The 25,456-nt window shown below is 46.7% G+C and overlaps 2 protein-coding genes across 2 annotated transcripts; both read left to right on the forward strand.

The window, feature by feature from the left end:
• The first annotated feature begins 4,292 nt into the window (after positions 1–4,292).
• Positions 4,293–4,949, forward strand: LOC138352751 (keratin-associated protein 12-1-like). The gene has a single exon (XM_069305338.1). It carries the CDS (start codon positions 4,293–4,295, stop codon positions 4,947–4,949), a length of 657 nt encoding a protein of 218 aa, XP_069161439.1.
• Positions 4,950–11,018: 6,069 nt separating this feature from the next.
• Positions 11,019–21,767, forward strand: LOC138352752 (ras-interacting protein RIP3-like). The gene is made up of 3 exons (XM_069305339.1): positions 11,019–11,071; positions 18,326–19,311; positions 21,685–21,767. The coding sequence occupies exons 1-3, from the start codon at positions 11,019–11,021 to the stop codon at positions 21,765–21,767; spliced, it is 1,122 nt and encodes a 373-aa protein (XP_069161440.1).
• The last annotated feature ends 3,689 nt before the right edge of the window (positions 21,768–25,456 follow it).

Consider the following 25,456-nt stretch of genomic DNA (forward strand, 5'->3'; position numbering starts at 1 on the left):
GAAAATGATCACACCAAGAATCTTGCATCAAAATATGCAATCTCTTCCTGAAACAGATACCTATTGTTCTGTGTGTGTGTGTGTGTGTGTGTGTGTGTGTGCGTGTGTGCGTGTGTGTGTGTGTGTGTGTGTGTGTGTGTGTGTGTGTGTGTGTGTGTGTGCGTGTGTGCGTGTGTGCGTGTGTGTGTGTGTGTGTGTGTGTGTGTGTGTGTGTGTGCGTGTGTGCGTGTGTGTGCGTGTGTGTGTGTGTGTGTGTGTGTGTGCGTGTGTGCGTGTGTGTGTGTGTGTGTGTGTGCGTGTGTGCGTGTGTGTGCGTGTGTGTGTGTGTGTGTGTGTGTGTGCGTGTGTGCGTGTGTGTGTGTGTGTGTGTGTGCGCGTGTGCGTGTGCGTGTGCGTGTGCGTGTGTGTGTGTGTGTGTGTGTGTGTGTGTGTGTGTGTGTGTGTGTGTGTGTGTGTGTGTGTTTGTTGTGTGTGTGTGTGTGTGTGTGTGTGTGTGTGTGTGTGTGTGTGTGTGTGTGTGTGTGTGTGTGCGTGTGTGCGTGTGTGTGTGTGTGTGTGTGTGTGTGTGTGTGTGTGTGTGTGTGTGTGTGTGTACTCACCTAGTTGTGTTTGCGGGGGTTGAGCTCTGGCTCTTTGGTCCCGCCTCTCAACCGTCAATCAACAGGTGTACAGGTTCCTGAGCCTATTGGGCTCTATCATATCTACACTTGAAACTGTGTATGGAGTCAGCCTCCACCACATCACTTCCTAATGCATTCCATTTGACAACCACTCTGACACTAAAAAAGTTCTTTCTAATATCTCTGTGGCTCATTTGGGTACTCATTTTCCACCTGTGTCCCCTAGTGCGTGTTCCCCTTGTGTTAAATAGCCTGTCTTTATCTACCCTATCAATTCCCTTCAGAATCTTGAATGTGGTGATCATGTCCCCCCTAACTCTTCTGTCTTCCAGCGAAGTGAGGTTTAATTCCCGTAGTCTCTCCTCGTAGCTCATACCTCTCAGCTCGGGTACTAGTCTGGTGGCAAACCTTTGTGTGTGTGTGTGTGTGTACGTAAATAACAGGGTATGCAGGAGTGAACATAAGCTCCTGGGCCCCGCCTTTCCACCTGTCGGAACGTCACAATGCAACGACTCCCAACCTTTCTCTGGCTATATATTCACCATTACGGATGGACGTAGTCTCTATTAAGTCCAGTGTATTTGTCTATTCTACTTATTTGTCATTACAATAAATGATTTTCCCTACGTCACTCTGGTTCATCTGCATGGCTAGGCCTAGTTAACTGGAGTATACTAGAGTATACTGGAGTATACTGCAGTATACAAGGAGTTGGTTCTGGGAGTTCTTCTACTGCCCCAAGACAAGCCTGCGGGAGGGTGTTGAACAATTGTGGAAATCTCTGATGTTCAGACAGTGTTCTCTGATTGTGCCTATGGCACCTCTACTCCTCACTGGACCTCTGATGTTCAGACAGTGTTCTCTGATTGTGCCTATGGCACCTCTACTCCTCACTGGACCTCTGATGTTCAGACAGTGTTCTCTGATTGTGCCTATGGCACCTCTACTCCTCACTGGACCTCTGATGTTCAGACAGTGTTCTCTGATTGTGCCTATGGCACCTCTACTCCTCACTGGACCTCTGGTGTTCAGACAGTGTTCTCTGATTGTGTCTATGGCACCTCTACTCCTCACTGGACCTCTGGTGTTCAGACAGTGTTCTCTGATTGTGTCTATGGCACCTCTACTCCTCACTGGACCTCTGATGTTCAGGCAGTGTTCTCTGATTGTGTCTATGGCACCTCTACTCCTCACTGGACCTCTGATGTTCAGACAGTGTTCTCTGATTGTGCCTATGGCACCTCTACTCCTCACTGGACCTCTGATGTACAGACAGTGTTCTCTGATTGTGTCTATGGCACCTCTACTCCTCACTGGACCTCTGATGTTCAGACAGTGTTCTCTGATTGTGCCTATGGCACCTCTACTCCTCACTGAACCTCTGATGTTCAGACAGTGTTCTCTGTGTCTATGGCACCTCTACTCCTCACTGGACCTCTGATGTTCAGACAGTGTTCTCTGATTGTGTCTATGGCACCTCTACTGCTCACTGGACCTGTGATGTTCAGACAGTGTTCTCTGATTGTGCCTATGGCACCTCTACTCCTCACTGGTTCTATTCAACATTTCCTTCCGTACCTTTCGCTCCAGTATGTTGTTATTCTACTGTGCACCTCTGGTACCTGGCCCTCCAGTATCTTCCATGTGTATATTATATGATACCTCTCTCGTCTCCTCTCTAGAGAGAACATCTGGAGAGCTTTGAGACGGTCCCAGTAATTTAGGTGCTTTATATCGCGTTTATGTATGATGTATAATCTCTGTATACTGTATACTTCAACACTCTCCTGGCTCTAAAGAAGTGAATGTCGAGCATTTCTGAAGGAACTTTCATAGTTTAAACTGCTTTAGAAATTAAATGAAATCCCCCACATGTGATTTCAATAATATGACCATTGTGATGAGATCGCTTACACTCAGACATCACAATAGCGTGATGCATCAAATGAGCAAATCCACAAGGGCCGTGACGAGGATTCGAACCCTCGTCACTGCCCTTAATTTGAAGAATCTCGTAATCCATCTTACCTGCTAGTTCCCCCTGGAACACCACCCGCCAAACGGTTTACAACCAGGTACCCAATTATTGCTGGGTGAACAGAGGCGGACAGGTAAGGGTTAGTGCCTAGTTAATCCACCCCGGCCAGGATTCGAACCTAGGACAAATCGCTGGCGAAGTTAGCTAGTTAGCTTTGTAAATAGCCACGTATGTGTGTGTGTGTGTGTGACGCACTTAGGTGTGTGACGCACTTAAGTTGTGTGACGCACTTAAGTTGTGTGAGGCACTTAAGATGTGTGACGCACTTAAGTTGTGTGACGCACTTAAGGTGTGTGACGCACTTAAGGTGTGTGACGCACTTAAGGTGTGTGACGTACTTAAGTTGTGTGAGGCACTTAAGATGTGACGCACTTAAGGTGTGTGACGCACTTAAGGTGTGTGAGGCACTTAAGATGTGACGCACTTAAGGTGTGTGACGCACTTAAGGTGTGTGACGCACTTAAGTTGTGTGACGCACTTAAGGTGTGTGACGCACTTAAGGTGTGTGACGTACTTAAGGTGTGTGACGTACTTAAGGTGTGTGACGTACTTAAGATGTGTGACGCACTTAAGCTGTGTGACGCACTTAAGGTGTGTGACGTACTTAAGATGTGTGACGCACTTAAGGTGTGTGACGCACTTAAGGTGTGTGACGCACTTAAGGTGTGTGACGCACTTAAGGCGTGTGACGTACTTAAGGTGTGTGTCGTACTTAAGGTGTGTGACGCACTTAAGGTGTGTGACGTACTTAAGGTGTGTGATGCACTTAAGTTGTGTGACGCACTTAAGGTGTGTGACGCACTTAACGCACACACTGCGTCCCCTGTGAGTGACTCACCTCACACTCTCATGAGGTCTGTGGCCTCCTCGTAGCACAGTGGTCTACGTCCTCACTCACCACCGAGGCAGCAAGGTTCAATTCCCCCGCCCCAGGGATGAAACAGTCAAGGGGGGGGCCCCCCATTTCCTTTTCACCCCGATGCCTCTGTTCACCTAGCTCCTATAGGCTCCTGGGAGCCATATTACCCGCAATACCAAGCATACCTCCGAGGTCTTAGTATACCAAAAATATACCAGAATACCTTTCTGACCTTCTCATGTCCTTTGTAGGGGGTGGGGGGTAGGGGGTGGGGTAGGGGGGATGTGGGGGGGGGGGTAGGGGGGGGGGGGGTAGGGGGGGGGGGGGGGGTAGGGGGGATGTGGGGGGGGGGGTAGGGGGTTGGGGTAGGGGGGATGTGGGGGGGGGGGTAGCGGTCAGGGGGGGGAGGGCAGCCCAACCTCCCCCCCCCCCTCTCCCCCTTGTATACATTTCCTCTCCCATGTATACACGTATTCGTTCTCTTGAGAGGTGAAGACTAAGTAGTGTCACATGTGTGTGTCGTGATGACAGGTGTGTGTAGGTGTGCAGCTACAGGTGTGTGTGTGTGTGTGTGTGTGTGTGTGTGTGTGTGTGTGTGTGTGTGGGGTGTACAGGTGTGGTGTAGCTGGTATCAGGTGGGGGTGACCGACAACAGATGTGGGGGAGAGTGATTGACAACAGGTGTGTGAGGGGGTGGGGGGGGGTGACTGACGACAGGTGTGTGTGAAGGGTGACGAACTACAGGTGTGTGTGTGTCCCCCCTACTACGGTGCACATGTGCAGTTCCAGCACACACCAGGTGGCGGAAAAGCCACATCCGGTGGAGGAAGAAGTGCAGCGTGTCCCCGCACTGAGCACGGTGCTCAGCACTTGTCAGGGAGTGAGCACGGTGCTCAGCACTTGTCAGGGAGTGAGCACGGTGCTCAGCACTTGTCAGGGAGTGAGCACGGAGCTCAACACTTGTCAGGGAGTGAGCACGGAGCTCAACACTTGTCAGGTAGTGAGCACGGTGCTCAGCACTTGTCAGGGAGTGAGCACGGTGCTCAACACTTGTCAGGGAGTGAGCACGGAGCTCAACACTTGTCAGGGAGTGAGCACGGTGCTCAGTACTTGTCAGGGAGTGAGCACGGTGCTCAGTACTTGTCAGGGAGTGAGCACGGTGCTCAACACTTGTCAGGGAGTGAACACCTACACCTGCGACACCTACACCTGCCTCACCTACACCTGCGGCCCCTACACCTGCCTCACCTACACCTGCGGCCCCTACACCTGCCTCACCTACACCTGCCTCACCTACACCTGCGGCCCCTACACCTGCGGCCCCTACACCTGCGGCCCCTACACCTGCGGCACCTCACCTGTAAAGAAAAGAAACATCGCCATTAACAAAACAATTAGGCTAAACCAAGCAAATATACATGGTTATTTTTGAGTTCCAGGTGAACCTGTTTGGTTAACAGGTGGTACACAGGTGCACCACCTGTTTTGACACCTGTCATATATATATGACAGTGTCAGACCACGAAGGAAGGACTGAAACAGGGATTTCCTTAAGTACTTTCGTATTTAATAATATATCTTCAGAATTGTGATAATTGTGTCGTATATAAAATACCTTGTAAAGACTGTAAAAGGTTCTATGTTGGGCAAACATCTAAAGATTTGAAATGTAGAATTTCGCAACATAAATACTCTGTAAGACATGGCCAATTGTCTAATGCTTTGTTCATTTGTCAGAAAATTCTCACCAAATGATTGGGAGATGGTTTCTTCAATAACAAATTGTAAATTACTTTCAATAGGAACATAATTGAATCTGCTTTAATACAAATTACAAAATCATGTAAATTGAACATTGGCAGTTGCTTATATAATTTAGATCCATTTTTGATCAGTTAAAGGGCGATTTGAGTAGGATAATTGATATACATTAGTCTGACTATTTCATTGTTAATATTCTGTATATTAAGCTATTATTATCCATGTATGGGCCTATTGGCACATAGGATGCAGCTCCTATTTATACCCACCCAATCCCAGTCATATTTGTATCATTGTGCCTCATTTCGCTTCACCTCTCTCCTGCCTATATATGTCCAAATCTTTGTACTTGTAACTCACCCTTTTGAAGATGTATTATTAAATACGAAAGTACTTAAGGAAATTCCTGTTTCAATTCTTCCTCCGTGGTCTGACACTGTCATATATATATATATATATATATATATATATATATATATATGTGTGTGTGTGTGTGCATGAGTCATATATATAGTGCTTACACCACTATAGTGGATGTAACATATATGTAATATACCAGTATATGTAAATACGAAACAACGCATATAACTTGGATATGTTTAGATTTAAGATGAAATCAAAATGAGAAATCTAAAGATGAATCAGAAGAGCTGCTTATAAGGCGAGTGACCTGACCTGACCTGCTACTGTGGTTGGTCAGCTCAAAGTGTAGTAGATGATAAGGTCAGCAGTGGGAGAGAGAGATAGGGGGAGGGGGGGTATTGACCTGACGATATGGGGCCGAGGCTCCCACACTTGACCAAGTCAGCTGTGTGAGCCACGGCCCGGCCACCCCTAGCTACACCCCTGCAGGTACACCCCCCCAGGTACACCCCCCTCCAGGTACACCCCCCAGGTACACCCCCCCTCCAGGTACACCCTCCAGGTACACCCTCCAGGTACACCCTCCAGGTACACTGTTGTGACCAGCACTATGGTGAAGGGCGGACGCTGGTGCCGTAATGTCAAGCACCTTCCATCTCTCTCTCACCCTCCTGCACCCTAACCAACTACACGCCCTCTCTCGCCACACACACACACACACACACACACACACACACACACACTCGCACACACACACACACACACACACACACACACACACACACATTCCAGGAGGTCTTCACATTGGAGCAAGGAGAAGTTCCAGAGATAAGAGAAGGAATAGTTAACCAGGCACCACTAGAGGAATTTGAGATTACCAGTGGGGATGTAAGGAAGCTTTTGCTAGAGTTGGATGTGACAAAGGCTATAGGCCCGGATGGCATATCACCATGGATACTAAAGGAAGGAGCAGAAGCACTGTGCCTGCCACTCTCCACAGTGTATAACAAATCACTGGTAACAGGTGAACTGCCAAAAATTTCGAAGACGGCGAACGTAATCCCGATATACAAAAAGGGTGATAGACAGGAGGCACTGAACTACAGGCCAGTGTCCCTAACTTGCATACCATGCAAGTTATTGGAGAAAATTGTGCAAAAAAGCTAGTGGAACACCTGGAGCGAAGGAATATTTTTCTTCGAAGGAGCATATTTTTGGATTGCCAGAAAGCCTTTGACACAGTACCACACCAGAGACTAGTACGAAAGCTGGAGATGCAGGCTGGAGTGAAAGGAAAGGTACTCCATTGGATAAATGAGTACCTAAGCAACAGAAGACAGCGAGTCACTGTGAGGGGTGAGGTCTCAGATTGGTGAGACGGGTCCGTCTAATTACCAAAAACTACCACATACTACACACGCTTCAGAAAACTTCCTGGCAATACGTTAGTAATGAATAAATATGATATATTAAGTTAGGCTGACCTGACCTAACCTAACCTATCCTAACCTATCCTAACCTAACCTAACCTAACCTAACCTAACCTAACTTAACCAAACCTAACCTAACCTAACCGAAGCTTGGATCGTCGACTTGATTTGGCGTCACCAGCTTTTTATTTTCGTCTAATTTCTTTATAAAAAGATACTTTTTCGGATTAAAATTATGTTTTTTCATGTTGTATGTTCAGCACCAACATTGTAATGAGTAAATATATCATATTTATTCATTACTAACGTATTGCCAGGAAGCTTTCTGAAGCGTGTGTAGTATGTGGTAGTTTTTGGTAATTAGACGGACCGGGTGAGACGTCACCAGTGGAGTCCCGCAAGGGTCAGTCCTTGGACCCATACTGTTTCTTATATATGTAAATGATCTCTCAGAGGGTATAGAATCATTCCTCTCATTGTTGGCTGATGATGCAAAATTTATGAGGAGGATTAAGACGGAGGAAGATAGTAGGAGGCTACAAGATGACCTAGACAGACTGAATGAATGGTCCAACAAATGGCTATTAAAGTAATGAAACTAGGCAGTGGAAACAGGAGGCCAGACACAGGATACAGAATAGGAGATGAAGTACTTAATGAAACAGAGAGAAAGATCTAGGAGTTGATATCACACCAAACCTGTCTCCTGAAGCCCACATAAAGAGAATAACGTCTGCGGCATATGCGAGGCTGGCTAACATCAGAACAGCCTTCAGGAACCTGTGTAAGGAATCATTCAGAATCTTGTATACCACATATGTAAGACCAATCCTGGAGTATGCGGCCCCAGCATGGAGCCCGTACCTTGTCAAGCACAAGGCGAAATTTGAAAAAGTTCAGAGATAAGCCACTAGGCTAGTCCCAGAACTAAGAGGCATGCGTTACGAAGAAAGGCTGCGAGAAATTCACCTCACGATACTAGAAGACAGAAGAGTAAGGGGAGACATGATCACTACGTACAAAATTCTCAGAGGAATTGACAGGGTAGATAAAGATAAACTGTTTAACACGGGTGGTACGCGAACAAGGGGACACAGGTGGAAATTGAGTTCCCACATGAGCCACAGAGACATTGGAAAGAACTTTTTCAGTGTCAGAGTGGTTGACAAATGGAATGCATTAGGAAGTGATGTGGTGGAGGCTGACTCCATACACAGTTTCAAGTGTAGATATGATAGAGCCCAGCAGGCTCAGGAACCTGTACACCAGTTGATTGACAGTTGAGAGGCGGGACCAAAGAGCCAGAGCTCAACCCCCGCAAGCACACCTAGATGAGTACTATGTAATAACATAACAGCCTGTTTGATTGTGACACAGCCATACCAGATTTTTTTTTTAAAGAATACGCGGAGGGCGGGTAGGGGGGGGGGAGGTGTCACCCGGTCGGTCAGGTTAAGCACCGCTGGGTGTGGCGAGCAGCTGGATGGTGTACAACATGGACATTCCTTTTTCACATTCGTTCCACCACCCAACTGGACGTGAACGGGTTGAAACCTAAGGAAAGTCTGTGTATACTCTCTACACGTCACTGCTACTCTATAGCCCGACCCGACCCAACCCGACCCGACCCGACCCGACACGACCCAACCCGACCCGACCAAACCTAACCAAAAGAAGGGATATAATGTTGAATTTTATACACGGTGTGAACAAGATGTGTGACGTCACTAATACGTCACAATGCCCAGACTGGTACAGGGTTCAGACCCCCCACTTAACCGGACTAGACTTGTTGTACCCGGAAGCCTGAAAAGGGGGGGGGGGGTTAGAGAGGAGGGAGGAGGGAGGGGGGAGAGGGGGGGGAGAGGGGGGAGGGGGTTGGAGAGGAGGGGAGAGAGAGGGAGAGGGGAGGGGAGAGAGGATGAGGGAGGGAGGGGGGAGAGGGAGGGAGGAGGTTGGAGAGGAGGGGAGAGAGAGGGAGAGGGGAGGGGAGAGAGGGGGGGTTTCAGGTAAACCGTGAATGAACAATCTTTCAGCACCTTCACAGACCATGGAACATACAGGTTCTGTGGTTTACCTGGAAGTCATCTTGAGATTCTTAAATGGTTATCTTGAGATGATTTCGGGGCTTAGCGTCCCCGCGGCCCGGTCCTCGGCCAGGCCTACCTTTTTGTTACACACACCCCCTATAGGAAGCAGCCCGTGACAGCTGTCTATCTCCCAGGTACCTATTTACTGCTAGGTAAACAGGGAACTTCAGGAGTGAAAGACACGCTGCCCATTTGTTTCCGCCTCCACCGGGGATCGAACCCGCAATCTTATGACTACGAATTCTGAGCGCTGTCCACTCAGCCGTCAGGACCCCCTAGGTCAGGAGTACTGGTTCACCAGGAGTGAAGCAGCAAGCGGAACTTCCACATTTTGCACCTCGATTCGAATATTTTAGAATTCCTAAGATTTCAATTTGCAGTTTCTCCCCAAGAGAGGAGGAGGAGAGGCGATGTAAACTCTTAGTTCAACAGTAGCCGCAGAGAGCGTCCCCACCGTCAAGAAACTGACGTACTAAACTGCCCTCCTTGTCCTAATCCAGGGGACCCAAAACAGAAAACGGAACAGAAAACGGAATATATATATATATATATATATATATATATATATATATATATATATATATATATATATATATATATATATATATATATATATATATATATATATATATATGAATCTGGCCCCCACCCAGGGGACAGATTCACGAAGCTGTTACGCAAGCACTTACGAACCTGTCCATCTTTTCTCAATCTTTGGCGGCTTTGTTTACAATTATTAAACAGTTAATGAGCTCCGAAGCACCAGGAGGCTGTTTATAACAATAACAACAGTTGATTGGCAAGTTTTCATGCTCGTAAACTGTTTAATAAATGTAACCAAAGCCGTCAAAGATTGAGGAAAGATGTACACGTTCGTAAGTGCTTGCGTAACTGCTTCGTGAACCTCGCCCCGGACCTACACCTGTGCCGTCAGAAGGAACTCCGCGCCATCTTAAGAGCAGCCCTCACCACTTATAACCAAACAACCGTTACCACCCAACAAGCAATTAAGGCTTACACCTGTCCCTATAGCGTCTTCTCAACTGCCCTAAGTGCCCCATTAGGGCACCTGGGCCAGGGCCCAGATTCACGAAGCAGTTACGCAAGCACTTACGAACATGTACATATCTTTCCTCAATCTGTGACGGCTTTGGTTACATTTATTAAACAGTTTACAAACATGAAAACTTGCCAATTAACGGTTGTTATTGTTATAAACAGCCTCCTGGTGCTTCCGAGCTCATTAACTGTTTAATAACTGTAAACAAAGCCGCCAAAGGTTGAAGAAAGATGGACAGGTTCGTAAGTGCTTGCGTAACAGCTTCGTGAATCTGGCCGCAGGTGTTGGCCCTAACAAGGGCACACTGACCTAGAGAGCGTGACCCCTTGACCTACAACTGGTCAAGACGATCATATATTAAGCCACTGGCCGCCTCGGAGAGAGATCCAGGAACCACTGACGAAACCTGTACATCTTTCCTCAATTATTGCGGCTCTATTTATATATATTCAATCAGTTCACGATTTATACAAATAATATCCTTTGATTGTGGAGTTTTAAAACCCATAAACTGTTTAATAAACGCATTCAAAGCCGCCATGATTGGGGGAAAAGATGTACAGGTTTCGTAACTAAACACAAAAGTGCTTGATAAATCGACTGATTGATGAAGATTCAGCCAGCCCAAGAGGTGGCACGGGCATGAATAACCCGTAAAAAAAAAAATATTGAAGCATCTCGAGCCAAATCGTTACATATGCTGGTCGCGGGTGAGCGGTGAGGCCCATACTAACATGGCCCGTGTCTAAGGTCACAGATAACAAGCACCGGTCGCTAACAAGACCAATTAGCGAGGTATGAAGAGAAGGAGGTCAGAGCAGGCACAGTTACAGCGCCGCTCCTGTGCCAGGTAAGTCCACTACGGGCTCACCATAGCCCGTGCTACTTGCCCCGCTCCTGTGCCAGGTAAGTCCACTACGGGCTCACCATAGCCAGTGCTACTTGCCCCGCTCCTGTGCCAGGTAAGTCCACTACGGGATCACCATAGCCCGTGCTACTTGCCCCGCTCCTGTACCAGGTAAGTCCACTACGGGCTCGCCATAGCCAGTGCTACTTGCAACTTTGTGTTCCCAGTGGCTGAAACCACACCAAGAGCAGTGAGGGGAGTCGTCCACCAGGCCAGCTATACTAGGTGACTGGACAAGGTGAGTACTACGAGGTTCCCGAAGCTGTCTCCCAATATGAAGAATGTCACAAGATCATTGTCTCATGATGATTCCTCAGATCAGGCATTTATCTGCAACAAAATTCGAACCAACGCCTCCCACCCTCCCCCCCTTTCTCCCTCTCCCTCTCCCTCTCTCTCTCTCTCTCTCTCAGAGAGAGAGAGGGAGAGTACAGTTGCCGCCAAGAGAGGTCACGTGCAAGTAGATATTAGAAAACGTCTCACGAGACTTCCTGAGAATGAGTGCTTGAGACGACTGTTCCATAACGGCTGTCATTATGAAAGGGGGAGGGGGACATGTCATTATGCAGGGGGGGGGACGTGAGGAGGGGGGGACGTGTCATCATGCAGGGCTTTATCTTACGTTACTTTGCGGTGATTCCGGAGTCCCCGCGGCCCGATCTGTGGCCAGGGCCGCCTGGTTGCATGACTGGACTCTGGTCAACCAGGCTGTTGGACGCGGCTGCTCGCAGCCTGATGTATGTGTCACAGCCTGGTTGATCAGGTATCCTTTGGAGGTGTTTTATCAAGTTCTCTCTTGAACACTGTGAGGGGTCGGCCAGTTATGTCCCTTATGTGTAGTGGAAGCGTGTTGAACAGTCTGGGGCCTCTGATGTTGATAGTTCTCTCTTGAACACTGTGAGGGGTCGGCCAGTTATGTCCCTTATGTGTAGTGGAAGCGTGTTGAACAGTCTCGGGCCTCTGATGTTCATAGTTCTCTCTTGAACACTGTGAGGGGTCGGCCAGTTATGACCCTTATGTGTAGTGGAAGCGTGTTGAACAGTCTCGGGCCTCTGATGTTCATAGTTCTCTCTTGAACACTGTGAGGGGTCGGCCAGTTATGTCCCTTATGTGTAGTGGAAGCGTGTTGAACAGTCTCGGGCCTCTGATGTTGATAGTTCTCTCTTGAACACTGTGAGGGGTCGGCCAGTTATGCCCCTTATGTGTAGTGGAAGCGTGTTGAACAGTCTCGGGCCTCTGATGTTGATAGTTCTCTCTTGAACACTGTGAGGGGTCGGCCAGTTATGTCCCTTATGTGTAGCGGAAGCGTGTTCAACAGTCTCGGGCCTCTGATGTTGATAGAGTTCTCTCTCAGAGTACCTGTTGCACCTCTGCTCTTCAACGGGGGTATTCTGCACATCCTGCCATGTCTTCTGGTCTCATGCGATGTTATTTCTGTGTGCAGGTTTGGGACCAGCCCTCTCTAATATTTTCCACGTGTAAATTATTATGTATCTCTCCCGTCTGCGCTCAAGGGAGTACAGTTTTAGGCTCTTTAGTCGGTCCCAATAGTTTAGATGTTTTACTGAGTGGATTCTAGCAGTAAAGGATCTCTGCACGCTCTCCAGGTCAGCAATTTCTCCAGCTTTGAAAGGGGCTGTCATTGTGCAGCAGTACTCCACTCTAGAGAGCACAAGCGTTTTGAAAAGTATCATCATCGGTATAGCATCTCTAGTGTGAAAAGTTCTTGTTATCCGACCTGTCATTTTTCTTGCAGTTGTGACGGCTACTTTATTGTGTTCTTTAAAGGTAAGGTCTTCCGACATGAGTACACCCAGATCTATACTTAAGATTACTTTTACGTTATATGGTATGACTTGACGGCGTTTTGTACGTGGTTTCCGTTTCTATATTTTAATTTAAAATATAAAATGGGGTGATGGGACACCGTCCACCATATGACCAGACAATCCATGAGCTCTATGAACTCCTGAACACACAGCCACTAAACATCAGACTGCAGCACCAAGCCATCAGGGTGTGGAATACCATCCTAATGTTAGAGGACCCAATGTTAGAAAAGTTACTCCAAGATGAGACGCCCCACTCCCACAGCTGGTGGCCCAAGATGAGACGTCCCACTCCCACAGCTGGTATATATATATATATATATATATATATATATATATATATATATATATATATATATATATATATATATATATATATATATGTCGTACCTAATAGCCAGAACGCACTTCTCAGCCTACTATTCAAGGCCCGATTTGCCTAATAAGCCAAGTTTTCATGAATTAATGTTTTTTCGTCTACCTAACCTACCTAACCTAACCTAACCTAGCTTTTTTTGGCTACCTAACCTAACCTTACCTATAAATATAGGTTAGGTTAGGTTAGGTAGGGTTGGTTAGGTTCGGTCATATATCTACGTTAATTTTAACTCCAATAAAAAAAAATTGACCTCATACATAGAGAAAAGGGTTGCTTTATCATTTCATAAGAAAAAAATTATAGTAAATATATTAATTCAGGAAAACTTGGCTTATTAGGCAAATCGGGCCTTGAATAGTAGGCTGAGAAGTGCGTTCTGGCTATTAGGTACGACATATATATATATATATATATATATATATATATATATATATATATATATATATATATATATATATATATAAAGATGAATAGGAAAACCAGGGATATACTGAACATCTTGTATCAGAATCTTTACTTTAAAAAACATAACGTTTCGAATACTTCTCGTATTCATCATCAGATCTAAAAGAAAAAACAGAAATCACAATCAAATAACTGGTAAACAAAGAACTCATACTGAATATAATTGTCAATCAAAGAAAGGAAAATGATTAAAAAACAAAACACTTAAGCGCACTTAAAGTGATCAATACAAATAAAACTTATTAACTGTCACATATATTAAAACTTAATTAAAATCCATTAAACTACAAGATGAAATTTATAACTACTAAAACAAACCATTCTATTAAACTTACGTGACGTGATCAGAAGTGAAACTTGATACCTAACACATAGATACTGAACACTATAACAAATATTTATATAATGACTACAAATCTACAAAAAATGTATGTAAAATACAAACAGAATAAACGACAATTATAAAGTACTAACCAAAATCTTATAAAAAACTCAAATATTAAATAAAATTAAATACCAAAAAATGTATTATATATCCTAAATAAAAGATTATATTAATGTACAATGTTAAGACTTGAAATAAGTAAGAAAGGGCAAGGACATGGTAAACTAAACAAAATTATATTACCAAAATAAACTAAAAATCAAATTACAGGGCCAACTGTGCACTATACAGTGTATAGTGCACAGTAGGACCTGTAATTTGATTTTTAGTTTATTTTGGTAATATAATTTTGTTTAGTTTACCATGTCTTTGCCCTTTCTTACTTATTTCAAGTCTTGACATTGTACATTAATATAATCTTTTATTTAGGATATATAATACATTTTTTGTAGATTTGTATTCATTATATAAATATTTGTTATAGTGTTTAGTATCTATGTGTTAGGTATCAAGTTACACTTCTGATCACTTCACGTAAGTTTAATAGAATGGTTTGTTTTAGTAGTTATAAATTTCATCTTGTAGTGTAATGGATTTTAATTAAGTTTTAATATATGTGACAGTTAATAAGTTTTATTTGTATTGATCACTTTAAGTGCGCTTAAGTGTTTTGTTTTTTAAGCATTTTCCTTTCTTTGATAGACAATTATATTCAGTATGAGTTCTTTGTTTACCAGCTATTTGATTGTGATTTCTGTTTTTTCTTTTAGATCTGATGATGAATACGAGAAGTATTCGAAACGTTATGTTTTTTAAAGTAAAGATTCTGATGCAAGATGTTCAGTATATCCCTGGTTTTCCTATTCATCTTATATATATATATATATATATATATATATATATATATATGAATCCTACGCAGTATTCATCTATAGGCACCCATATATATGATGAAACACATGTGAAGAACCTCTCACACACTCACAGCTCCCTGACAAGAGGGAGCCAGCTTAGCTTAGCTGCCAACACCGTGTCAGCAAGGCGGACAGCCCGCCGGTTTTCATACCTCTCACTGTATTTCCTATTTCCAAACTTTCCCTTCACCTGCATGAAGGGAAGTTAATCCTGTTTATCCTGTGTGTGTGTCAATATTACCATCCCTGACACACACACACACACACACACACACACACACACACACACACACACACACACACACACACACACGATTCCCAGTACACATTCCCTTCACTCAACAGAAGAGTGAAAGCACCAAGTGGTGACAGCACCCCAAGAAGAGTACACACACTCCTTCCTAACCACCTTTACTTTCACTTCCAAGACGATGAATGGCAAGACTATCCCTAAGAAGCGTGTCTCCAGGGACCCCCTTTTAAGGGGTCAACGACCCCCCCTGTCCACGTCCACGAGTGTGACTACTCATCCAGTCAAGCTATATACCTCTGGGTAACCTGTAGAGGGCTTCGAGAGTTCCTCCACTCTGGTAATCTCGATGTTGGTATTGATAATGTCAACTGTTGAGGGTGTGTGAAGTTGACAACCCGTTCTCGCACTTTCGTATAGTCAATATCGACTTATTAAATAAGTGCATATGTGACATACTAATTTATTGTGAATATTTTAGTTTATCTTGAAAAGCTTCATAGAAAACACCGACCTCACCTAACCTTCTTAGTATGTTAAGATAAGCATCTTATTGCTTCGTATTTACAATTATTACTTGGGAACGTGGCGGTAAAGTCTTGGAGACTGTCTCAAGTTTCTTGTTGATAGTTTGATGACCACAGAGCAATTAGTGATATCTGTGACGTGCACGAGTGAGTGAGTGAGTGAGTGAGTGAGAGAGAGAGAGAGAGAGAGAGAGAGAGAGAGAGAGAGAGAGAGAGAGAGAGAGAGAGAGAATGAGTGTGTGTGTGTGTGTGTGTTCTCACCTAGTTGTGCTTCCGGGGGTTGAGCTCAGGCTCTTTGGTCCTGTTTCTCAATCGTCACTCAACTGGTGTACAGATTCCTGAGCCTATTGGGCTCTATCATATCTACACTTGAAACTGTGTATGGAGTCAGCCTCCACCACATCACTTCCTGTGGTGTGTGTGTGTGTATGTACTCACCTAGTTGTGTTTGCGGGGGTTGAGCTCTGGCTCTTTGGTCCCGCCTCTCAACCGTCAATCAACAGGTGTACAGATTCCTGAGCCTATCGGGCTCTGTCATATCTACACTTGAAACTGTGTATGGAGTCAGCCTCCACCACATCACCCCCTAATGCATTCCATTTGTCAACCACTCTGACACTAAAAAAGTTCTTTCTAATATCTCTGTGGCTCATTTGGGCACTCAGTTTCCACCTGTGTCCCCTTGTGCGTGTTCCCCTTGTGTTAAATAGACTGTCTTTATCTACCCTATCAATCCCCTTCAGAATCTTGAATGTGGTGATCATGTCCCCCCTAACTCTTCTGTCTTCCAGCGAAGTGAGGTTTAATTCCCGTAGTCTCTCCTCGTAGCTCATACCTCTCAGCTCGGGTACTAGTCTGGTGGCAAACCTTTGAACCTTTTCCAGTTTAGTCTTATCCTTGACTAGATATGGACTCCATGCTGGGGCTGCATACTCCAGGATTGGCCTGACATATGTGGTATACAAAGTTCTGAATGATTCTTTACACAAGTTTCTGAATGCCGTTCGTATGTTGGCCAGCCTGGCATATGCCGCTGATGTTATCCGCTTGATATGTGCTGCAGGAGACAGGTCTGGCGTGATATCAACCCCCAAGTCTTTTTCCTTCTCTGACTCCTGAAGAATTTCCTCTCCCAGATGATACCTTGTATCTGGCCTCCTGCTCCCTACACCTATCTTCATTACATTACATTTGGTTGGGTTAAACTCTAACAACCATTTGTTCGACCATTCGACCATGTATGTATGTGTGTGTGTGTGTGTGTGTACTCACCTAGTTGTGTCTGCAGGATCGAGCATTGACTCTTGGATCCCGCCTTTCGAGCATCGGTTGTTTACAGCAATGACTCCTGTCCCATTTCCCTATCATACCTGGTTTTAAAATTATGAATAGTATTTGCTTCCACTATTTCCACTTCCACTGTGTGTGTGTGTGTGTGTGTGTGTGTGTGTGTGTGTGTCCCCAGAGAGATCAAGGATACAGTTCACCATTGCACTAATGGCTGGAGCCACAGATCACGGCCTACCAACATTACCACAGGAAATGTTCTTGTGGGTAAAAAGGAGAAAGCGGACCCCGCCACCATGATATGACAAGATACACCATGACTGCTACACAGCCATGGTCAGGTAACGCCACTGACGGGGGATCGTTGCATTGTTTCAAGCGTAGGCTAGACATATATATCTATATAATATAAAATGTAAATGTTCGTTTGTTCAAAATCGCTAATCTCCGAAAGTTCTTCACCGATTGCTTTGAAATTTTCACACAACGTTCCATTCGCTTCCGAGCAGGTTTATATATACATATTATATAGATGTCACGTCTGTGACGAGGAAAAAAACATTTTTTTTTTTTTGCTAAAACTGTGTTTTTCATGTGAGTGAAATCTTCGAAACCTCTTTACATTTTTTACTTTTAAATTTTAACACAACGTTTCATTCGAATAGGTGAGTGTTTTTATATACCTACTATATACATGCCTCGCCTGTGACAGGTAAAAACATGTTTTTTTTTTTAACAATGCCATCTGTTGGACGTAAGAGCAACACACGCTAAAATCTCCGAAATTTTTTCACCGATTGCTTTGAAATTTTGAAACAACGTTCCATTCGAATAGGCGCGTGTTTTTATACACCTACTATATACATGCCATACTTTTGACAGGATTTTTTTTTTTTTTTGAAAAAATAGCGCCATCTGTTACACGTAATAGCAACACACGCTATACTATATATGTTACGATTCCATTTTAATGTTTCTGATTACATTGATAAATTGAATTTTCATAGATTTCAATTTATTTTCATTTTGATTTAATTATTTGGTGTGACATTGGATTGGAATTGAGCTGTGTTGTTTACCATACCGTTCTTTTCGTGGGAATAGTTTTTTTTTTTTTCATTGGTTTTTCATTTATTTTTTAAATTTTTTCTTATATTTCAGTGATGGGAGCATTGGATCATTTGATGCTCCCAATGGTGCAGGCAGCAACAACGGTCAACAGGTGCAGGCAGCACCAACGGTCAACAGGTGCAGGCAGCAACAACGGTCAACAGGTGCAGGCAGCACCAACGGTCAACAGGTGCAGGCAGCACCAACGGTCAACAGGTGCAGGCAGCACCAACGGTCAACAGGTGCAGGCAGCACCAACGGTCAACAGGTGCAGGCAGCACCAACGGTCAACAGGTGCAGGCAGCAACAACGGTCAACAGGTGCAGGCAGCACCAACGGTCAACAGGTGCAGGCAGCAACAACGGTCAACAGGTGCAGGCAGCACCAACGGTCAACAGGTGCAGGCAGCACCAACGGTCAACAGGTGCAGGCAGCACCAACGGTCAACAGGTGCAGGCAGCACCAACGGTCAACAGGTGCAGGCAGCACCAACGGTCAACAGGTGCAGGCAGCAACAACGGTCAACAGGTGCAGGCAGCACCAACGGTCAACAGGTGCAGGCAGCAACAACGGTCAACAGGTGCAGGCAGCACCAACGGTCAACAGGTGCAGGCAGCACCAACGGTCAACAGGTGCAGGCAGCAACAACGGTCAACAGGTGCAGGCAGCACCAACGGTCAACAGGTGCAGGCAGCACCAACGGTCAACAGGTGCAGGCAGCACCAACGGTCAACAGGTGCAGGCAGCACCAACGGTCAACAGGTGCAGGCAGCACCAACGGTCAACAGGTGCAGGCAGCACCAACGGTCAACAGGTGCAGGCAGCACCAACGGTCAACAGGTGCAGGCAGCAACAACGGTCAACAGGTGCAGGCAGCACCAACGGTCAACAGGTGCAGGCAGCAACAACGGTCAACAGGTGCAGGCAGCAACAACGGTCAACAGGTGCAGGCAGCACCAACGGTCAACAGGTGCAGGCAGCAGCAGCAACAGTGCAAGGTTACCTCACCGTGCAGTGGTTAACCAAGAGGTTACACTGTTGGTGGCCTAACCAACCTTGTCAGCAATGTGGTTATCCTTCCTCAACAGTGAATGACTCTCTGGTTAGCCCTGATCCCCTCACTCCCTCACCCCTCACTCCCTCACCCCTCACTCCCTCACCCCTCACTCCCTCACCTCTCACTCCCTCACCCTTCACCCCCTCACCCCTCACTCAGGGCCTTGGTTAGGCTCCAGGTACAGGTGTGTACATCTCAATGCCACGGTCAGATGAATGTCCATCTTTGCAGCTTCCGACATTCCCCTTTCCTTCTCCCGGGCCACACCTGCACACTCACTCACCTCTCATCCACACCTGGATGTGGATGAGAGGGAGTACCCACAAGGCCACAGTACCCACAGGGCCATAGTACCCACAGGGCCACAATACCCACAGGGCCACAGTACCCACAAGGCCACAGTACCCACAAGGCCACAGTACTCACAAGGCCACAGTACCCACAAGGCCACAGTACCCACAGGGCCACAGTACCCACAGGGCCACAGTACCCACAGGGCCACAGTACCCACAAGGCCACAGTACCCACAAGGCCACAGTACCCACAGGGCCACAGTACCCACAGGGCCACAGTACCCACAGGGCCACAGTACCCACAGGGCCACAGTACCCACAAGGCCACAGTACTCACAAGGCCACAGTACCCACAGGGCCACAGTACCCACAGGGCCACAGTACCCACAGGGCCACAGTACCCACAGGGCCACAGTACCCACAAGGCCACAGTACTCACAAGGCCACAGTACCCACAGGGCCACAGTACCCACAGGGCCACAGTACCCACAGGGCCACAGTACCCACAAGGCCACAGTACTCACAAGGCCACAGTACTCACAAGGCCACAGTACCCACAAGGCCACAGTACTCACAAAGCCACAGTACCCACAGGGCCACAGTACCCACAGGGCCACAGTACCCACAAGGCCACAGTACCCACAAGGCCACAGTACTCACAAGGCCACAGTACCCACAAGGCCAGAGTACCCACAGGGCCACAGTACCCACAGGGCCACAGTACCCACAGGGCCACAGTACCCACAAGGCCACAGTACTCACAAGGCCACAGTACCCACAGGGCCACAGTACCCACAGGGCCACAGTACCCACAGGGCCACAGTACCCACAGGGCCACAGTACCCACAAGGCCACAGTACCCACAGGGACACAGTACCCACAGAGCCACAGTACCCACAGGGCCACAGAACCCACAGACCCACAGTACCCACAGGACCACAGTACCCACAAGAACACAGTACCCACAAGAACACAGTACCCACAAGGCCACAGTACCCACAAGAACACAGTACCCACAGGGCCACAGTACCCACAAGGCCACAGTACTCACAAGGCCACAGTACCCACAAGGCCACAGTACCCACAAGAACACAGTACCCACAAGGCCACAGTACCCACAGGACCACAGTACCCACAGGGCCACAGTACCCACAAGAACACAGTACCCACAAGAACACAGTACCCACAAGGCCACAGTACCCACAAGAACACAGTACCCACAAGGCCACAGTATCCACAAGAACACAGTACCCACAAGGCCACAGTACCCACAAGAACACAGTACCCACAGGGCCACAGTACCCACAGGGCCACAGTCCAGAGAGAGAGAGAGAGAGAGAGAGAGAGAGAGAGAGAGAGAGAGAGAGAGAGAGAGAGAGAGAGAGAGAGAGAGAGAGAGGGGGGGGGAGAGAGAGAGGGGGAGAGAGAGAGGGGGAGAGAGAGAGGGGGAGAGAGAGAGAGGGAGAGAGAGAGAGAGAGAGAGAGAGAGAGAGAGAGAGAGAGAGAGAGAGAGAGAGAGAGAGAGAGAGAGAGAGAGAGAGAGAGAGAGAGAGAGAGAGAGAGAGAGAAAACGAGAGAGAGAGAGAAAACGAGAGCAGGCATCAAGGGGTAACTATAGTGTCAAGGTGGTCCGGTCTCTGACCCTCATATTCTCACCCACTAACCTTCGCTTTACACGACACGTCGCCTCATTATCTTCCTCTTATGAGGCACACCGCCTCCCTCATGTCGCTCTTACACCAGGCCACATACCCCTCTTCCTTCCCTCTTCCTCCCCCTCTCTTTCCCATCACCTCTCCCATCTCCCTCCCATATATATAGATGGACTGCCCGGGTCTCTTTCCCCTCCTCTTAGAAAATGTATTATAAAGAAGCAATGAAATGAGACCCATAAAGCATTATGGGGTCCCAGAAAATATATTATAATCTCTAAAAACTCCACGGAAATCACACAATTTATTTCACACGCGACTCGCCCACCCAATGAAAATCTCCACAAGGGGGGTGTCTGTAATTGCTAATATTTCTTAGAGCATTAAATTTAAGCCTTGCCCGACCAGCCTATGTCCGTCCCATACCTCAGACCATTCCCCCTGCAAATTTGGGTGAGAAGAGTCCTGAGAGTCTGACCTCCAGACTTTAAGAGACAAAGAAATAATTCAAAGAATTATCAGGTAATGGGAGAACGGGAAATATAACATCATATGGTATGGATAATAACGTAACAGAAAACGACAGAGTAACCGATCAAGAAGGTAAACTTATATAAATACTTCGACGTTTATATGACGACGTTTCGGTCCGTCCTGGACGCTTATATGACGACGTTTCGGTCCGTCCTGGACGCTTATATGACGACGTTTCGGTCCGTCCTGGACGCTTATATGACGATGTTTCGGTCCGTCTTGGACGCTTATATGACGACGTTTCGGTCCGTCCTGGACGCCTATATGACGATGTTTCGGTCCGTCTTGGACGCTTATATGACGATGTTTCGGTCCGTCTTGGACGCTTATATGACGACGTTTCGGTCCGTCCTGGACGCTTATATGACGACGTTTCGGTCCGTCCTGGACGCTTATATGACGACGTTTCGGTCCGTCCTGGACGCTTATATGACGACGTTTCGGTCCGTCCTGGACGCTTATATGACGACGTTTCGGTCCGTCCAGGACGCTTATATAACGACATTTCGTCTGGACAACAGCATAAGACCGGACACAAAAGTCCAGGCTTATACTGTACTATGTTGTCCAAGTTCCATGTTAGCCCATGTTGCCCAAGTTCCATGTTAGCCCATGTTGTCCAAGTTCCATGTTAGCCCATGTTGCCCAAGTTCCATGTTAGCCCATGTTGCCCAAGTTCCATGTTAGCCCATGTTGCCCAAGTTCCATGTTAGCCCATGTTGTCCAAGTTCCATGTTAGCCCATGTTGCCCAAGTTCCATGTTAGCCCATGTTGTCCAAGTTCCATGTTAGCCCATGTTGCCCAAGTTCCATGTTAGCCCATGTTGCCCAAGTTCCATGTTAGCCCATGTTGCCCAAGTTCCATGTTAGCCCATGTTGTTCAAGTTCCATGTTAGCCCATGTTGTCCAAGGATATATATATACGCTACATGGTGAACAAAAACAGTGGCGTCTAACACAAGGAGCAACGCAACACTGACAAGAACAAAACAAATGGTTGACGACTTAAGACAGGGGTCGGCCGAGCGGACAGGTCAGCCGGTCGGCCGAGCGGACAGCACGCTGGACTTGTGATCCTGTGGTCCTGGGTTCGATCCCAGGCGCCGGCGAGAAATAATGGGCAGAGTTTCTTTCACCCTATGCCCCTGTTACCTAGCAGTAAAATAGGTACCTGGGTGTTAGTCAGCTGTCACGGGCTGCTTCCTGGGGGTGGAGGCCTGGTCGAGGACCGGGCCGCGGGGACACTAAAGCCCCGAAATCATCTCAAGATAACCTCAAGAAGGGGTGATCTGGTCCCCCCAAGCCCCCCCCCCCCCCCCCACCCCCTTGACCAAATGACTATGTTAATGACCCAGGAACTACACCCGACCCTCACCCGCTTGTTAACGCCTTCATTCAGTCTTGAGTGGCTTATTCTTCAGCTATCTTTTCCATCCTTTCTTCCTTTCTTCATTCAAATTCAACTTCTTCATTCAAAGTAAAACTTCTTCTTTCAAAGTCAAACGTCTTCATTCCTCAGTGTCCCCTCTCTCACTCCTCCTAGTTTGCTTTCTATGCAGCTGTCCGTAGGCCCACAACAGCCTGGATGGTCCGGCACTTCTTGCAAGAACTTATCTAATTGGTTCTTGAAGACGTCCACATTTGTTCCGGCAATATTTCTAATGCTTGCTGGGAGGGTGTTGAACAGCTGTGGACCTCTGGTGTTCAGTGTTCTCTGATTGTGCCTATGGCACCTCTACTCCTCACTGGACCTCTGATGTTCAGACAGTGTTCTCTGATTGTGTCTATGGCACCTCTACTCCTCACTGGACCTCTGATGTTCAGACAGTGTTCTCTGATTGTGTCTATGGCACCTCTACTCCTCACTGGACCTCTGATGTTCAGACAGTGTTCTCTGATTGTGCCTATGGCACCTCTACTCCTCACTGGACCTCTGATGTTCAGACAGTGTTCTCTGATTGTGCCTATGACACCTCTACTCCTCACTGGACCTCTGATATTCAGTGTTTTCTGATTGTGCCTATGGCACCTCTATTCCTCACTGGACCTCTGATGTTCAGACAGTGTTCTCTGATTGTGCCTATGGCACCTCTACTCCTCACTGGACCTCTGATATTCAGTGTTTTCTGATTGTGCCTATGGCACCTCTACTCCTCACTGGACCTCTGATGTACAGACAGTGTTCTCTGATTGTGTCTATGGCACCTCTACTCCTCACTGGACCTCTGATGTACAAACAGTGTTCTCTGATTGTGCCTATGGCACCTCTACTCCTCACTGGACCTCTGATATTCAGTGTTTTCTGACTGTGCCTATGGCACCTCTACTCTTCACTGGACCTCTGATATTCAGTGTTCTCTGATTGTGCCTATGGCACCTCTACTCTTCACTGGACCTCTGATGTTCAGTGTTCTCTGATTGTGTCTATGGCACCTCTACTCCTCACTGGACCTCTGGTGTTCAGACAGTGTTCTCTGATTGTGTCTATGGCACCTCTACTCCTCACTGGTTCTATTCTGCATTTCCTTCCGTACCTTTCGCTCCAGTATGTTGTTAATCTACTGTGCACATTTGGGACCTGGCCCTCCAGTATCTTCCATGTATATATTATTTGATACCTCTCTCGTCTCCTGTCCAGCGAATACATCTTGAGAATTTTAATCAATCTTAATAATTTAGGTGTTTTATCGTGTCCTTGCGTACCGTATATGTTCTCTGTATTCCCTCTAATTAAGAGATCTCTCCAGCTCTGAAAGGGAAAATGAGTACCGAGCAGTACTCAAGACGGGACAGCACCAGTGATTTCAACAGTATTAGCATTGTTGTGAGGTCTCTGGATGTGAACGTTCTCATAATCCATCCTATCATTGTCCTGGCCGCCGCCGCCGCTATATTTGCTCGGTTATGTTCACTAAATGTCAAGTCGTCAGACATCATAATTCACAGATCTTTTACATGTTGCTTTCCTTCTATGAGTAGGTCTGTGTCCTGTACCCTGTGTCCTGTGTCCTGTGGCCTGTATCCTGTGTCCTGTACCCTGTGTCCTGTACCCCTGTGTCCTGTACCTTGTGTCCTGTACCCTGTGTCCTGTACCCTGTGTCCTGTACCCTGTGTCCTGTACCCTGTGTCCTGTATCCTGTGTCCTGTGCCCTGTGTCCTGTGCCCTGTGTCCTGTACCCTGTGTCCTGTACCCTGTGTCCTGTAACCTGTGTCCTGTACCCTGTGTCCTGTACCTTGTGTCCTGTACCTTGTGTCCTGTACCCTGTGGCCTGTACCCTGTGTCCTGTACCCCTGTGTCCTGTACCCTGTGGCCTGTACCCTGTGTCCTGTATCCTGTGTCCTGTAACCTGTGTCCTGTACCCTGTGTCCTATACCCTGTGCTTCGCTTAAGTTCCTTATTTCCACCATACCTCAGTACCTGGAACTTGTCACCGTTAAACATCATGTTATTTTCCGTTGCCCAATCGAAGACTCTGTTAATATTGGCTAGCAGTTTTTCAATCTTCTACAGAGGAAATTTTCATGCTAATTTTTGTATCATCAGCAAAGGATGACACGAAGCTGCGCCTAATATTTTTGTTTATATCCGCGAAAAAAATGAGAAATAGCAGCGGTGCAAGGACTGTGCCCTGGGGTACAGAGCAGCG

The sequence above is a fragment of the Procambarus clarkii genome, chromosome 54 (assembly GCF_040958095.1).
Source record: "Procambarus clarkii isolate CNS0578487 chromosome 54, FALCON_Pclarkii_2.0, whole genome shotgun sequence".
NCBI classification, from domain to species: Eukaryota; Metazoa; Arthropoda; class Malacostraca; order Decapoda; family Cambaridae; genus Procambarus; species Procambarus clarkii.

What these genes read in the sequence shown, in the direction of transcription:
- LOC138352752 (XM_069305339.1), top strand. Translation starts at nt 11,019, where the DNA reads ATGAAGAGAAGGAGGTCAGAGCAGGCACAGTTACAGCGCCGCTCCTGT. An exon ending in CAGCGCCGCTCCTGTGCCAG is followed by an intron (nt 11,072 to 18,325) that starts GTAAGTCCACTA and finishes CTTATATTTCAG; the next exon opens with TGATGGGAGCATTGGATCAT. An exon ending in GTTAACCAAGAGGTTACACT is followed by an intron (nt 19,312 to 21,684) that starts GTTGGTGGCCTA and finishes TTGCCCGACCAG; the next exon opens with CCTATGTCCGTCCCATACCT.
- LOC138352751 (XM_069305338.1), top strand. Translation starts at nt 4,293, where the DNA reads ATGTGCAGTTCCAGCACACACCAGGTGGCGGAAAAGCCACATCCGGTG.